The sequence below is a fragment of the Sinohyriopsis cumingii genome, chromosome 5, assembly GCF_028554795.1.
Source record: "Sinohyriopsis cumingii isolate HCF-2022 chromosome 5, ASM2855479v2, whole genome shotgun sequence".
Classification (NCBI taxonomy): Eukaryota; Metazoa; Mollusca; class Bivalvia; order Unionida; family Unionidae; genus Sinohyriopsis; species Sinohyriopsis cumingii.
Window position 1 is genome coordinate 102,984,940 of NC_142965.1, and position 18,662 is coordinate 103,003,601.

General features: G+C 32.1%; 1 protein-coding gene across 1 annotated transcript in view; it reads right to left on the reverse strand.

Annotated features, from left to right (window-relative positions):
* Positions 1-1,639: 1,639 nt before the first annotated feature.
* Positions 1,640-18,662, reverse strand: part of LOC149799906 (pleckstrin homology domain-containing family B member 2-like) — a 30,694-nt gene continuing 13,671 nt past the window's right edge. The window contains exons 4-6 of the mRNA XM_089959359.1: positions 17,852-17,958; positions 12,269-12,414; positions 1,640-7,036 (exon numbers count right to left, since the gene is read on the reverse strand). Coding sequence (XP_089815485.1) covers positions 6,840-7,036; positions 12,269-12,414; positions 17,852-17,958 — 450 coding nt within the window. The 3' untranslated portion in view covers positions 1,640-6,839. The remainder of the gene's footprint in view (positions 7,037-12,268; positions 12,415-17,851; positions 17,959-18,662) is intronic.

Here is an 18,662-nt window from a genome sequence, read left to right on the forward strand (position 1 = left end):
ATGTTGTAAAGTGCTTAGAGCTTCTAAAGATTAGGCGCTATACAAAGTCCTCATTATTATGATTATTATTATTATTATTGTCCAACATCTTTACAGTATAAGGTTATATTTTAAGTCTAAAGTCGTATCAGAAAATTGTGGTTTCCAGAGGGATAACAAACTTGGCAGATTGGATGAAAGCTCATCTAATTAATATGCATGGATTCTTTAACATGGCTGAACCTGTCCAAGAGCCTAAGGACATAAGAATGAATCTCAAGTTTGACCAAAATCAGGTCAGAAAGATGACTTCCTGATGGAAAACAGGATCAATCAATCAGATGCAATATAACCTTGTTAGTATGCATGTATCTCACTAATTACTAAACTACTCTCTCTCTCTCAGATCTTACTGATATAGGTGGCGCTCACCAGATAATATGTACTTTTGAGAGGGTGACATATGTAAGGTGAAGTAGTTCGCATTTAAAACATGCACAGTGGAGAGAATGTTTGCATACCTCTATGCTACATTAATGTAATGTGGATGATATTTCTTTTGGATATTGTACTTTTGGAAATTTTACATGATTTAAGCACACTGCTAACTAAAATGACTGCTCCCTTGTGTTAAAAAATCAGTCTGAATTAGTCTAAAGTACACTATACATAGCAGCTATTAAAATAGGGAAAATGAATTTTGCCAGACTAGACAATACCAGCTTCTGAAAGTGCAATGAATGAATTACCAAATATATAAAATGTAAAAAAAGTTATCGGCTCTTTTTTATACAATTTACCTCTGAAGTTCAGGAAGTGAAAATGACCAAGTAGAGCTAGCACTTTTTTGAAAGGTGCACATTTGAAGTAAGGCCAAGCTGTATACTCTATAACCCATAGTACACCCATCAATCATACACCAAAATAAAGGGAATTAAAGGTTCTTTGCATTAGACCTAAGATATACAAGGTCTTTTTTAAATAGCCAGTATAACCAGTGAGGAAAGCCGGGGACATTCTTTTTCTTTAAAATCCTAACCCTATGCAAAATGCGAAACTGTATAGCGCCACCATAAGCATATACTGAAGTTTGATAAAAATTGGAACAGAAATTCTTCCTCCAGACGGGTAACCCGCTTAGCTAATCAGATTTAAGATCACCTCATTAGTATGGATGGATCATACTCACTTCTGAGATAATAATGTTTAAAAAGCATATATTCCAAAATTTATCAAAATCAGATCAGAATCAGGTAAATATGGATCTCAATATCATCTGAGATCTTAATAAGACCATCACAAGAGTCTGATCAAAATCAATCAGAAAATTGGCCTCCAGACTGGAATCAAGATTAATAAATCAGATGCAAGATCATCTCATAAATATGCATGGATCTCACTCATCATCAAATTCTTGTGAGATCTGGATGATATAAACCCACATTCCAAGTTTGACAATGCTGTGAAGACTCTAGAGTGGTCACAAGCAACTGTTGACAGACAAATGTATAATGCAAGATTTATGACACAGGATGGATGGTGCATGATGAATACAGGGTCAAACCACAAGCTTACAACCAGGTAAGCTAAAAGTGCTTGAAAACAAATTCTTCTGATTAAGAAGAAAATGTGCTAATATACTTATAAAATTCGACACATATACTTTTAAACAATTTTATGTCCATAATTAATGAAACATTCAGAATAATTACATTAAAACTGCAAGCTACAAACAAAACAATTTTCACAATCTGCAATAATAATGGATATGATCTTTGAAATCATAATCATTATTTTATTCAAATGACAAAATATACATGTATATTACTTTTCTTGTCCTATTAATAGATCGTTGACTAAATGACAATTTGTGCATGTGCATAAAATTTGTTGATAATTCAAACCTCAAAATAAATGAAATCTTTGTCACAGTATGTGACCTTAACAAAAAATATGTTACACTACCATCCCTAAAAGAACTTGGCTGACCACCAGAAACTTTGAATGTTTTCATTGCAAGATATATTGCTTAAAAATCAATACAATATGCCATCAAACAGTTTTTTAGCACTTTAAGCGACTTTCCCATTGCTAATGCTAAACTGGAAATCTACTACAGAAATGATTTATTCATCTTTTCTTCTTCTTTTTCTTCCTGATGGAAAAGCATGCCTGTTGGGCATGCAGGGGTCAAGATTGGGGGGGGGGAGCAGCAGAACATACTCAAGGTGCAACACTGCATTTAGGCCAAATAAAATGTTAGCCAAAATTATGGCAGAAAATTTAAACAAGTTTATGTAAATGGCTATACAAATAAAAGCAATGTGTGACTAGTTATTGCACAAGTAGAGAAAACAAGAATTCCCTCTTTGTCAAGCCTGCCTTTTACTTTAATAGCTAGAAAGGAGAATACAAAAAAATATTAGTACTGAGGATAATCTAGCCTGTAGATGAACAGACTCACTTCAACACAGATGTCAAAGCAGTCATCATGTTCAGCTACTGCCAAGGAAGGCATGACCTTGAAATTAAGCATGGTAACTCTATTCCAACAAAAGTTTATAAAAAAATAAAATGAAAATATGCAGGCAATGATGGATGTTAAAAATAAAATTAAAGACCAAATGATTCCATTATTTCTTAAATAAACATGCATCTACATGCACATTCACTTTTCTTTCTAATAAGTATGGTGCTTTTACCTTTGTTAAGGAACTGCACATCTAAATAATTAGCAGAGTTTGTAAATTATATATAATGATCTTTTTTTCATCCAACAAGACTTCAATGTGAATCAACGTATAGAAAATATCAGTCTACTTGCTTGCATGATTTTTTGTGATATACAATATCTTTCTGGCTATAAAATTATTCCATCATATGTGGCTATGCTTGACCTATTTATCCACTTGTATATAAAAAAAATTTCCATTAACGTCTGACGTGTATCAGAACAAAACGTTTTGTCTTAAAAATGTGCATAATCATAATACATGTATAATACTTAATACTGATACATAAAAAGGAAGACGGTAACATCATAACAAAGCAAGCAAAAAAGTAATAGTAATAAATAAATTAAAAACAGAACAAGTAACAACAAAAGCTCATCAAGTTTTTTAAGGAAGGAAAGACAAATTCAAGGATATAAACCATATGTACTCACTTATAAGTTGATTCCAACTGCAAACTGCACAGACCCAAATCTGCCATCACATAATGCACCGTGCAGTTTGTTAGGAGTACTCAGTAGAACAAACAACATAGAGACCCTGATCGGCACATACATTATGCTATGGCAGATCAGGATCTTTGTTGTTTGCAGTTTGACTCCACTTATAAGTGATTATATATGGTAATTAGTTCTAATTACCATTCCTATTTACCTGTTTGGAAACTAGAACTTGCCTTCATTATACATACATTTATAATGCGATTTTATATACAATGTGGTTGCACCATGGACCCCAACTAAATAATTTCAAACAAATAATGCCTCTTTTTCAAAATTTATTTAACTGGAAGATTCATGGAACTATTTTTTTCAAGCTGCAACTCCCTAAAGCACATTACTGCAATTTATTTTTTGTCTTTGTTAGCTACCATGGAATTCAGCCACTATAAGTAACTGTTTTTGATAAAAAGCTATCGGAAACATGATAAGGTCATTGACACCAGTAAGACTTGTCAGTTGACTAATTTGTATATCAATACCTTCCTGATCACTTACAAGTACTTCTCAGCATTTAGTAGTTACTAATGTGGCAATGGACTAGCAAGTCATCATCTTATCTATATGTCATCAAATTAGTGATTGAAGTTAGCCAATACAGCCTGCTAGGATTAATTCATCACCAGACTGGTATTATGTACTTCAGTCACAAAGGGTCCAACTGCATGACTATTACTACACAAATTCTACATGTACACAGACTGTACATGTGTACCTACATAATAGCAACATAGGAAAAATCCAAAAATGTATGTACAACCACAGTTACCTATATGGGCCAGCAGATGATCTATGTAGAATAAAGATGCATCAGTCTAAGCAGCAAAATTGCTTATGTAGTGGGGTTAGCCTAGTTCAGCAACTCAGTGAAAAAGTTGCCATAAATGAATGGAAGACTCCATTCCAGATTTGCCTCAGAAGAATCCAATTATATCACTCATACATAAGATCAAAGCATCATCATCTGCTAGTCATTCAGCAAAGCACAAATTTTTAGACATAGAAACAGATGGAATTAGTTTGGTTTTTCAGAGTGACTTTTGACCAGTTAGTGCTTTTGCTGATGCAAGGTGGAAATAGATTAGAAATGAACATTCACCATGTTATGAAAACAATGTTACCTAATTTGTAATGTTTATCTTGAGATGTGGATCTGACAAATGCATAATGATTATAGATTCAAGAAAACCAAGTTTCAACACATTATCTTTACTTCATACATGTGATTACTTGATCAGTTTTGCTGCACAATTATTATTATTGGACAATTAATTATTTTATTTACATTTATGTCATTATTAATATGCTGCTGGTGCCACTTTATTTACTGATGCACCCACCCACCTTCACAAACATGCCAACATTTCAATCTTTTATGTTATTAATTAGAAAATACAGCCAGCATTTATAAACCTCGTTAGCCACATTGTAAGGAGAGAGATTGATATTATGCCTACCTAGCTGCATTTAATCATAAGCCATAAGCTCTGTTACAATGCAAGTACATGTAGTAAAACATACAATGACCATGTAACAGTGTTAGATACAAAAACTAATTTTGCATGGGAACAGATTTTGGATATGACAATGCATCAAAAAATACTTGCAGATTATATATAAATTCTGTCATCCAACAACCATCATCCGACAGCCTTAAATACTAATCAATGATTTGCAATTAATAATAAAAATTATTTTGTTTCTTGACTACAGACCAAAGCATGTGACTTTTGAACTCCCCTCAAAATAAGGCAATAAAAACAGAAACATGAAGGGGAAGCCCACTCAGAACTAAAATGTATAAGTTGAATCCAAACAGCTCAGACCTAGATGAGCCAATATTTTATGTGATGGTAGATCTGGGTCTATGCAGTCTGCAGTTGAACTAAAGTTGTAAATGAGCAATAATGATGCTTTTATTTGAAGCTATTAATACTGGCAGCAAACTACCATAAATATTAGCAGTTGTCTTGTAGACTGATTTTTCTTTACTTTATAAGAAGCCATCCAAAGTTCAAACAGATTCCATTCAGGAGACAAGGAATTAAAAAGAAATTACCAAGTCTAACCAAAAGCTTCCTCTAAATCTTCTGTCTGTGCCTTTGACCAAAGGTCAGGGTGTGGGCTTCTTTTGCAGACTGAATGATTCTTACTCCACAATGAGTCTGAGCAGAATCCAAAAAGGGGTAGGAAAATGTATGCAAATTAAAACTGTTACAAGTACCACAATACAATTTTCTAGGTTTGTCTTTGACCACTTGTTGGGTATCTATGCCAAGAATAAGCAATTGTGAACTTTGTAAACATGTGCAAAAAACTATTATTATGTTTCATCTGAATCTGAAATGCACACCGCTTACTTGCTATGCATGCCCTTTGAACTCTGGTACATGTGCATGGTTATCTTTAGAAACACACATGCACAGCTGTTTTTGTTAAGGACTGTGAGCTTTCTTTTACAGGATCTGGAATGTCGCTGAATCAAATCCATTAAAGGATTGAAGAAAGATGAGCAAAAAAACTTTTACCATGCCAATACTGCCACTCAGAAAACAGACCGCCATGTCTCAATTTTCCACTAACATATGCTGGACAAATAGTGCTCCTTGTATAATTTATACCTAAACAAAACACGAGTATTTCCCAATATGTGTTAAAGATAAAAGTTTTTCTTTGTAATAAATTTATCATAAGGAGTAATACCACTACCATAGATCCACAAATATTGGAGCAATGTAAGCATATGACAAATTACATTCTTCATACATATGAACCAGAGTGATAAGTTCAAATCAGTGGGAGATAAATCAAAACATTTGTGTTTGTTTTTCTGGATCAATGCCTTCACATTCCTTCTAAAACTAGTTAATTTTGTCCCACTTACAACTACATACCCTGTATACTTGCTTATAAGTTGAATCCAACTGCAAAAAACACAGACTTGATCAAATGTTGCATAATGTGCCAGCAGATTAGGGTCTATGTTGTTAGTTCTACTGATTACTCCTAACAAACTGCATTAACCCAGATCTGCCTGTGTCATCATGTGATGGCACATCTGGGTCTGTGCAGTTTGCACTTGGGCTCAACTTATAAAGTATGTATGATAATTCTCAGATATATTCTGCTGTAACATTTTTGTTCTGAGAAACAATTAGAAACATTTTCTTGGTGGTGGTTTCTTTTTAACATTTGGTTCATTTAAATGGAATGTTAAATAAAGAAATCTTTTAACTAATTGCTGAAAATTATAAAGATAATAGGAAAAATACGTTATTTTTAGTATCCTACCATACCTTTTTGAATATTTTCGGCTTAGCCAGTAACAGTACTTCCTCCGAGTTTCAAAAGAATGTTTTCTACTGATACCATTTACAAAAGCCTTTACAATGTAGGTTTGATAGTAGTTATCTTTAAAACATTAAATATGACTCGCACCATGCTTCAAGTTTGATGCTGTTTTTTTTAGTTCCTCCTTTGTAAGTTATATTTTACTTTGAATAATGTGGATTTCTTAAACATCGAAAGCTCATGTCAGTTGAAAATGACATTATTTTATATCATTAAAATTGCTGACATTGCAACTTAGCTGGCAAGCTAATGCAATAAAAAAAATGCTGACTTCATTTCACCACCAGAGAAGTGGCCCCCACATCATGGTCCCAACAGCTGCTCCTGCCATCATTCCTAGGGCAACATCAGTGCCATTATAACCACGATAATAGTGTGGGTAATCCTGCACATAGACAATTTGTGTTGAGTTGGGATTATTTGGATCTTGAGGAACGATTATTCGCTGATCACTGCCAGATGCACTATTGACCACTGGAATAGAAATAGAAAATAATCAGAAGCAGTTTGTCTTGGATTCTGCTGAAAATAGTTTCATGCAATGAAACTTGAAAGCCAATGTCACAGCAGTTATTACAGTTATAAACATACTTCAATACCATCTTTACTTGCTTATAAGTTCAGTCCAATTGCAAACTGCATAGACCCAGATCTGTTGTTACATAATGCACCAGCAGATCTGGATCTGTGCAATGTGTTAGGAGAAATTAGTAGAACAAACTACATAGATCCTGGTCTGCAGGCATATTATGCAATGGCAGATCAGGATCTTTGTTGTTTACAGCATGACTCAACTTATAAGTGAGTAAATAGGGTACCTTGTCAGTAGTTTTGTACATAGATGCAGTGTATTTATGTGTGTAGAAGCCCTACAAAGACAGGCAATCATTTGCAGAAGAAAGAAAAAAATGAAGGGGAACACAAGAAAGATTACTAGAAAGTGAGACAAAGGTTTGCAAATAAAGCAGTGAGAAAAAAGAACATAAAAAAAGAAAAATAAACACGAATACACTCCAGAGGAACATGGTTTTCTCAAACCAGAAATGGAAACAGAAAGACAGGAAATTCTGGAGACCCAACTTCTAATCTGAATGCAATCTGAGAGTGAACCCGAATTTACTCCAGATGTGCAGCACATCTCTCTCTGACAAGTAAGGAAAAGAATTTACCCCATGGGTAAACAACCCATTTAGGATAAAGTGAGAAAAATTTTGAGAAAATCAAATGATAGAACACTTTCATTAGAGGCAAGAAATTGAAGCCATGTTGTCATTTTTAAAACCAACAAACCAATAACACAAACAAATGAAAGCAAATGCATCATCAAGAAACAGACACAGTATAATGCATCACAAAGCATTTTACACTCGTTAAAACAGAATGGGTAGCTTAACTTTATAAGAGCTGTTCCAGTAAAATATAGTTGGGATTCAGGGAAGACATTTCATATCACTCTTTGAGCAATCATAGTACCAATGTATATGTATTTTAAAAATGCCTTTCCTGGGTACCATGTAAGTTTTCATGGAATAACCAAGATGTTTTGAAAAAGTCAAATGAAGTTGATATTTTTAATTTGAAAAGGAGCATGATAAAAATAATCTTTATAAATAATAATGGTAATGAAATGAAAGAAAAACAGTAAATGCAAAAATCCTAAGGTTATCTTCTTTTTAACAAAAATCACATGGTTATCTTTGTTCAAGAAGCTCACTATATGACCAGATTTACGTGTGTGTGTGTGTGTGTGTGTATTTATATACAGAAAAAGAGAGAAGAAAATGTTAATGTTACTTTGTACAAAAATGAATATGATGAAGAATGAAAAGAAGGAATAGCAATATTATTGAGCAATAAATAAAGCTACAATGTCAAAATATAAATATAGAATAAATATTTGAAGGGACACTATTATACCAAATAAATCTGGTAAATTTAAATTAAAATTCATGAACAATTTAAATAACTACTCAATAAAATATAATTATAGGATGGAATTGTTATTCTATTGAAACAAACCCATATACAAGCATGTTTTAATGAAAATGTTTAGGCACCTATTGAAATATGCTAGGATCTAACTGGAAAAAACATACACACATATGCATGTGCATGCCCACACAGAAACACACTGATAAACACATAAAACAAGAATATACCATTTCAAACAGACAAGGAAAGGATGTTGGATTAATACATCATATATAACAAAAGTTTGTAAAAGACCTACAAATTAATGGAAAATAAATAAATTAATAAATGTCAATTGTAATATTTTGGAGTGACTGAAACTGGACGAGGAATCCTAAAATCTAGTATAAATTCTGTATTAGAAGATGAATATTATTGTATCCAGTTAAAACAAATATTAAACAATTCCCCAGCATCATAAAATGAAAATGGCAAGAATTGAAATTTAAGATTAAAACACTAGCTAAACATATATGTATAGATAAGAAATGAAAGAAAGAAACTGTGGAAAAAGATTGTATTAGTATCACGAACAGTGTCAAACCAAAAGAGAAGCAAGAGATGATGTTAAATTCCACAAGTATGCAACACTAAGTCTGGTTCCCATACTAACTCCACCAAATCTAATATGAAACCTGGATCCAAATCTAACAAGGATGAGCTAAATATTAGGATTTTACCACAAGGGGTATTATACAGAAAAGAATAAATCTGAACCAGTCTGGTAAAGAAACATCTTTCAAAAAATCTAATAGGAGGAGATGATGTATGGAAATGAAATTATTAAATATGCACATAAATTCATGCAGATGTTTATACCAAATGAGATACACAAAAATATACTGTAAGTAAACATTGTAATGGTGCTGAATTTACACATATAATTGAATATTCTAAATCATGTGATTATTTGATAAGAAACAGTGAGTGTGTGATGTGGATTTTCAATGTAGCTTTAACAAGTTTGAAGTCATATTGTTACGATGTCTGCAGTGTGACAGTATAAAGTGATGTACTGCGGAGGGGAAGAGACATCATGCTGCAGACATGTAGCATGATGTCCCTCCCAGTCAAATTATCTTGACACCATGTCAACCAGTCCTAATGCTAACCTCTTAATACTGAGCGCCTAGCGAGGCAGATCTCCCGCATCCAAGGCGGGCACTCTTACCACTAGGCCACTGGAGCAATATAAGAAATAGTGAAATCAAGGAAGCAATAAAACATCTGAATAAAGGAAAATCCCAAAGTTCAGATTGTTTAACTACAGACTTTTAACCAGAATTTGAAACAGAAATAATGCCTTAGAAATACAATATAACATAGTTTTACCAGAAGATATCATTTTATTGCTTAAAGAAAATGGAGAAACAACAAATTTACAAAACTGGAAACCGGTGTCAGATGGAAAGACATAACATAAATATGCTACATTGATCAACATTTGTTTGTTTACATTTTATCACATATTTGATATGTCATCATCTATTAAGTATTGAGAAGAGTTTTGGATTTTGACTGGTTTGGTTTTGTGAGGTTAAGAGTTTTAGATTTTGACTGGTTTTGTTTTGTGGGGTTTAATGCCATTTTCAGCACATGATATACTATATACATGGCAGCCAGTATATATGGTGGAGGAAGAACCCAGGAAGACCCCTTCAGGAATCACTGACCTGGGGGAAGCCTTCTCACATACCCACATTGGTTGAGCAAAGACTGGAATTCATGCAGGAATGAGATGTGTGAGTGATCTGTAAGGGCAACTGAACAAACTATACAATTTCTGTATGCTGCTATTTTCAGTAAACTTTTTTAATGATCAGATATTTGTAATATTTGGCATAAAAAGAAACTGGAAGATTGGTTATGAACAGATGATTGGAAGGAAAATGAAAAACAAAAAAGGCAAATTTAAAGTTGATGACATTAAAAAGAATAACATATGAAATGCATGGTTTCTAGATTTTGTATCACAGACTATACAATGTTTCAGATTATTCTTTGGGATCTTACTAAAATTACACCAAACAATACATAAACTTGAATGGACAGATTTTCCATTACATCATTTCTTATATTTCTATGAAGTAGTTACTAGAAAGCTTGCATGGACAGATTTTCCATTACATCATTTCTTACATTTCTATGAAGTAGTCACTAGAAAGCTTGCAGAGAACTATCTGACATAGTTGAGATGAGGTCATTTACAGCAGGGATCTAGTTTGCAAGAACTTAAGGCAGACAACAAGCTGGCAAGATTTCAACCTTTCAGATGAAATTATTAAAGAAATGCCAATGGGCTGCTAATTATGCTTTGCAAGATAAACATCAGAGCATAAACAAAGGTAGTTTAAAGGTACTTGGTATCCTATTTGCTCCAACCTCGAGATCAAAGGTTTCCACAAATGTACATTCAAATGGGAATCTGGGGGCAAGGTTTTTACTCATGTGCGCAAAGAGACAATGGGAATAAAGAGAGTTTGTGCTGGGATAAAATTTGATAAGAAATGTAAATCAGTTACGATATCTAAGGTATCAGATGCCACAATTGTGAGAAATTTTTGATGATGGTGGTGTAAAGTAATTAGCCTAAAATGAATACAAAAAATTATATTAGGAGATTAATAATGTTCTGAAATACATTCATTATTAAATTCTTAAAGTCTTTTTTTGCATATGGCTTGTGTTTTTACATAAATCTATCTACATATATTTCACATCAGTAATAGCTTTCCCTCCACTGCTGAAAATGTTTTGTTTTCCAGAATATATTGAGATGTTTGTTTCTGACAATTTACTGAGATGGTTCTTTCAGATAATATATTGAGATGTTTGTTTCAGATAATATATTAAGATGCTTGTTTCAGATAACATATTAAAATGTATGTTTCAGATAATGCGTTGAGATGTTTGTTTCAGATAATATTTTGAGATTTTTTTAAATATACTGAGATATTTGTTTCAGGTAATATCTTAAATGTTTATTTCAAATAATGTACTGAAATATTTGTTTCACATAATGTACTAAGATCTTTGTTTTAGATAATATATTGGGATGTTTGCTTCTGATAATATATTGATATGTTTTAGATACAAAAATTCACAACAATGTATTAAGTAATGTAGAAGATAAAAATATAAACATGGCGATTTCTGCTAAAATTATTGCTACAAAATCCGACTATACCAAAATCGTCAGGTAGGAAAAAAACTACATTTTAAAAATAACTGCAAATTGTTACACATTGATTATAGATATTGTAACAGCTTATTTGATCTGATAGAAAAAAATTAAAATAAATATAATTTTCCTTGTTTAAATATTAAATCTTTACTTGTCAACACATTAAGATTGAAATCAAATAGAAAAATAGTAATATTTATAATATCTGCAAATAATGACCCATCACTTGTTATATTACATGGCCTTATAATGGTATTTTATGTTACATGTATTTCATATAGAATTATGTAATGCTTTGCAATAAATGAATGAACTGATATCTCTATTATTATTTTAGGATTTATTCAATAAACAGCTCTTGAACTCATATAAACACATGCATTGTTGACATTAAGAGGTTAAAATAGGAAGTAAAGTGCAATGCATGTCATGCACAATTATTAATTTTTTTCTTAAGCAGTATGCCTAGTTTAACGCAGTGGACATGAAGTGCATGCGGGTCTCGGGTTGAGTCTTCACAGTAGCCTGTATAATTGATACTTTATCTTTACCATAGGGTGGTGCATGTGGTCCATAGAATATTTGTCCTGGATGGGTATACACTGTTCGTCCTGAGAAATCTCCTCCATGGTAAGCTGGCGGTGGGGATGTGTGTGGTCTCAGAACACGAGCTTCTTCAATGGCTATTTGCCAAGCTCTGAAAGAAACAGAAATTTACAAGTCATGGTTCTAATCCTTTGAATCAATGACATGTTAAATTTGTTCAATACCATTTACAATACCATAATACCTGCTTATAAGCAATTTTTTAAAACTTGTATTATGATTCATGCAGATCATAATACTTGTTTATAAGCAATTTTTTTACAACTTGTATAATGATTCATGCAGACCATAATACTTGTTTATAAGCAATTGTTTTACAACTTGTATTATGATTCATGCAGACCCTAATACTTGCTTATAAGCAATTTTGTTAAACTTGTATTATGATTCATGCAGACCATAATACTTGCTTATAAGCAATTTATTTTTTTACTTGTATTATGATTCATGCAGACCATAATACTTGCTTATAAGCAATTGATTTTTTTACTTGTATTATGATTCATGCAGACCATAATACTTGCTTATAAGCAATTGATTTTATTTACTTGTATTATGATTCATGCAGACCATAATACTTGCTTATAAGCAATTGATTTTTTTAATTGTATTATGATTCATGCAGACCATAATACTTGCTTATAAGCAATTGATTTTTTTACTTGTATTATGATTCATGCAGAATAGGGGTCATATTTAAAAAAAATCATAAATCACGGGATAATATTGTAAACACTAGATGTTTGCAGAACATAAAAAATATTGAACTTCAAATATTTATTTGCATGCCACCATTCCCATCCAGAAATGCACATATTGTATGCACTGTATTCATCATTTTCATAATTGTACTCATTACACAAATATTGTACCTACATTTGGATTTTAATAATATGAAAATATTACATTAAGTATTATTCACTGTGAAGTGTCCATCAATGTTATTTACCAAGGGTGATTACTAATATTTATATCACTTTGATTTTCATACATGTCCAAACAACATCTGTATTTGTTGCAAATAAAAGTTTTGATTTGGTTGTATTAGCATCATCCAGAAGCTAGATCTAATTCCCAACTGATATAGTTGGGCCGTTATACTTGTAAAGGCAGCACCTATTTTATTTTCACAGTTAACAATTCTTTGATCCAGCTGCAAATTTGATAATTGTTTAATGCCAAGCAGAGTCAAACAATTTCCTATGTGCATCTGATCTTAAAACCTAAGCTTGTAAAGACTGCCCAACTTCATTTCCCCAGCTGACAACCCTTTAATCTAGCTGTGAATCTGATGTTTGATTAGTGTCGATTCCATATTTGATGAAAGTGAGTGCTTGTTTGAACACATTTTCTGTTGTGACATATTCTTTAACAGATTTCAGTCTTTATTTTAAGTGCTGCTTACAGAGCCCAAGCTTGGTCTTCCTGTGAGTACCACAGATGACAGTAAAGAAAAGGAAATTGAGTCAAATGATGTTTATGATGACCAGAGTTGGCATCAGTCAGGACTTTATTTGGTGACTTAGATAAGGATAATTCTTGGACTTTGAACCAGACGCTTTTAAACAGTGACATTTACAGGAAAATGTAAATCACACAAGTGTGCACTTTATTTTCATTGATTATTTGTATGACATGTAGAACTGACATATGGGATATTGTGAATTCGATCTTTCTAGACAACATTAAATTAGTTTTTGAAGTAAAATTTTTTGTGCACTATATATTCTGGGACATATTGAGTTTTTTTTTTAGTCAAATGTTGTGGGACAACTTTTAAATCAATAGAAAATTATGTATTGGAAAGTGCATTCCAACTTAAATTTTATTTTTAAAATAAAAATTAAAACTGTGTACTTGAGATAAAACTCTTCAATATACACACTGCAGCATCATCAAATCAACCCTTCTCCTACTCATACAAGATCCATCCTTTCGATGCATAATATTGTTTAGCTTTCTCATAAATAAGTATCATTGGAGGCAACAAATCTCCTGAAGCATAAACTGCAAGCCAGATTTTTTTAAACTTTGCACCAGTCATGCTAATTCTCACACTTTCAATCCCGATCTTATTGACATTCCATCCAGGAATGAGATCAAAAGTACAATGGAACTTCATCCAAGTTAATGATCATATTGTCAGTGAAATCATCTTTTCTGGCCTTCAAGAATTCATTGAATCATTGTATTTGCTCTAAATCTTCTGGGTGACACTGCATCATTGTCGTCTGTGCACAAAGCACTATCTTGTGTCACTTTCATTTTTTTTCTATTGTTTCATTTTATTTTCATAATTCCCTTGAATACAAGTATAAATGAACCAAAGTTGGCTTCCCTATGTCAGCCAACTCTGCATAAAAAAATATAATAAAAAAACCTGCACGCTTTAAAGAATCAAAAGTTGGCTTCTGAGGTTGGCATACTTTGTAATAAAATAAGCTTTGTATTTCATATCCTGTCGGTAAGTTCAAACAATGCATTTATTGCTCATTCTCGGTTGTGTTTATTCACCACCCAGGCTTTTATTTGCTTGGCATATGTGGTCATAATTAATACAAATGGGCATTGATGTTTGTGGATAAATAGTATACAGAGCAATGACTTTCTTAAATAATACTTTTGAAACCCATTCTAACAAAAACATTTTCTTTGCACTCAGAGAACTTCTTTTCTAATGGTGAGTTTTATTTGCGAGATACGGTCAAATAGTTAACCTGGATATAATACAATCCTGGTTATTTGCGTTAATGACAAATGCCTTCAAACAACTGATTGATATTTCCCTCTCTTGTTTGTGATTTTGTTGGATTCAGTTTTCAGTTGGATAACATACCTAAATCTTTAAGTACAACCAAACACAAGTTGTTTCTCTACGTTCATGTCAATGAACAATGTGTTGTGTGTTATTGGACAAAGAATGGATGCCAATGTTACTTACACAGAGTTATATATATATTTTTTTCCTTTAATGCTTATGATGAAAAAAAAAGAGGAATTAATGATAATAATGCAAGTTTAGTTTCTTTCATTATCAAAAATGTGTTCTGTTTATTTATTTTATTGAAGGGGTGGAGGCTGACTCAAATTCAACACTAATTTATTTAGTTTCTCAAGTCTTGAGACATATGACCTTGGCAAAAAAAAAGTTTCACATCAAGTTCTGGGACAGGAATTTTTAAAAATTATTTTATTGTGTCCCAATATATACAAGTATTATTATATACTGGTATGTGACCTATAATAGCATACATGGATTTATCATATAAATGGATTCAAAATTTCAAGGAATTATGGATTCTATGGATTTTATTATATAAAGAAAAACAAATGTATGTTGTCAATGTATATGTGACATATTCAACTGAATAATATAAATTTATTTTACAGTGGTTGTATAATTATTTTTGCTTAGCTAGCAGTCTGTCTATATATCCATCCTTTCTGACTTGCTTTCCCCCCCCCCCCCCAAAGAATAACTCTGACTCACTAACAAGAAGAAACCCTTTACAGACAAATTTGATAAAGTACACCCTGACTTAGAGAAGGGACAAAGAGATATTAGCTTTTTGTAGCCGTGGAAAGGCACATGTATGTGTGTTTTTATAATTGTGTGTGTTGACTTAATAGTCAAGTCACGAGTGAGTACATGTGGTTAACCATTTTAATATCATAAAATATTTGAAAACTTCAGCACATGTACCAAATAAAATAGTATGCAGTTGTTTCTGTGAGTATTGTTTTTCAAAGTCAGCTGCTTTACGTGGTTTTGCAAAAAGTGCATGTATGTGATAAATAAAGCGATCTGATACCTAATCACATGAAACATTATTTTTGTTTCATAAAAGCAATAAATTTACAATTCCGTTTTGTAATAACTATTCATCTTTCCCTTGGCAACTTGCCCAGAGATAACTTGTGAACTTGTATATAATTTGGCGTTAGGTGTGTATCCGGTTTTTTGCTCCTACAAAATACTCCAAAGTTGGCCCATATTTACTGTAAACGAAGATGTAGAAAATCATGATCAAAACTAGCAAACAAAACTGTTATGTTACTTATATTATCATTAAAAACAGCAGGAAATAGCAGATAGTGCCTGAAAATCTGACTCATCAAATTGCCAACTTTTAGTACAAAGTCATGTATTTTTTAAGTTTCCATACAAACAAATTATCATAAAATTGTAAATAATATTTGATGATACTTCAATCCATGAAAATATCAGCAACACTAATGAAGATAGCACTTTACGAAATAAATACCAATTAAATAAATTTTGTTAAATTCATGTTTTAGTTCCATCTTTTTATTCAGTTTCAGTTTAGTCGTAAATGCTACATACCATCTTGTATTCAAATGTGAAAAGTGTCAATATACACAGCTATGTCCACAAGCATTTCTGAGAACCTAATTCAGTGCCATCTGGCATTCTGTTGTATTGTTACAATCAATTTAAAGACGACCTGCTTTGCATTATCATGTTTATTACATCTTTTGTATCAAATCAAGTAAATAAAGTGAAATATTAAAAGGCATGCAAATCTTACTCACATAAGAGTTCGAGGTCACAATAGTGTGTAAGGTCAACTTATTTCAATGGACCAGTTGAATGCTGTTATAAATAAACTCATGTAGGTAACATAATTAAAGTATCTAACATTGATTAGTGGTTTATCCACCTAATTTGCAAATGTGATCAATGAATTCAAGAGATGTAAAGTGAATGGAGTACATTGTGCATGGAAAGCTTTGTTTCACAGATATGGTTCATTATGAAGAAGCAACGTCTAAAGTTTTTGTAATAATTCCTGAATTGGTACCCAGAGATTTGCTGAAGGATGAGCAGAAATTTTACTATTACTTGCAATGAAATCATGGCATCAATATGTTTATTAACAGAGCAATATTTTTAAAAAGTCAAGTTTTGATGTTAATGCTTGTCATTTTATGAAATAAATGTCCCTAATTTTGAAAAAAGGAAATCTTGTTTTCTTGTGAATCAACAATAACATCTGAATACATTCTCATTCACATGTAAAAAGCAGTGACATAATACAAAATTTATTCAAAGGTACACATGATGTGTCTCAAAACCTCTTTGAGCAATATTTATAAAAATCTTTCCATGGCTGGTTATCTTGAAGAAAAAGGTAATTTATACAGAGAAGTGAACAACTTCAGAATAAACATCATTTTATAGACAAATATTCAGAATGCAAATATAAAATGAGTATTAAACAATTAACAGCCTCCTCACCCCTCATTTCTCATCGACAATGTAGAGCTGGGACAGCACCCCTTCTTAAATTTTCAAAGGTTCCTCAGCAATTCATGTCCTTGTTTAAACTGCCAATTTTTTAAAACCATTGTGCACGGGAGAGATGTATCATGTTATTGGTAAACTTCAGCTCTTTGCATTTCAAAACAGTAATTCCATAGTTCTCCTTAACCACTAACCAATAGTCATATAAATACCTGAAAAAATTACGATTTTCTCCATGCATTTGTTTGACCATAAAAATTACCTCATATCATCAGGTGTCTCGGCACAAAGTCTCAGCTCAATGTTGTCACGCAGTTCGATCATCAAGAGAGATTCTTTACTGCCATTTTCAGGTGGATTGAAGTTACACTGCAAAAACAAATGCCAGAATGCAATCAATTGATGAGGAAAAAAATTATTTTTGTTTACTAAAAATAAATGATTTAAAGGAAATAAATTGATCATCGGTGAAAATATCGAGTACTTCTTGAAAATTAATAAAGCCTGCATAAACCGGATCTAAGGAATCCATACAATAAATAGCCACTTCAATAAAGTCTTTAGTTGCAATGTACAGGGTAAGTAAAAGCCAATGATATACAGTAAACAGTCAATTCAGTAAAGACTTTGTTGCAATGTACAGGGTATGTAAAAGCCAATGATTTACAGTAAAGAGTCAATTCAGTAAAGACTTTGTTGCAATGTACAGGGTAAATAGGATCTAAAATACAGTAGGCTGTCAGTTCAATAAAATATACAGTTACACTAACTATACAGATAGATTCCAATTAGATACAGTAACCAGTCACTTCAATAAAATAGTTTTACTATACTACATAAACAGATTCCGATCAGATACAGTAATCTGTCATTCCAATAAAATATACAGTTACATTATACTACATAACAGGTTCCAATCAGATACAGTAATCTGTCACTTCAATGAAATATAGTTACACTATACTATATAAACAGATTCCAATCAGATACAGTAATCTGTCACTTCAATAAAATATACAGTTACACTATACTACATAAACAGATTCCAATCAGATACAGTAATCTGTCACTTC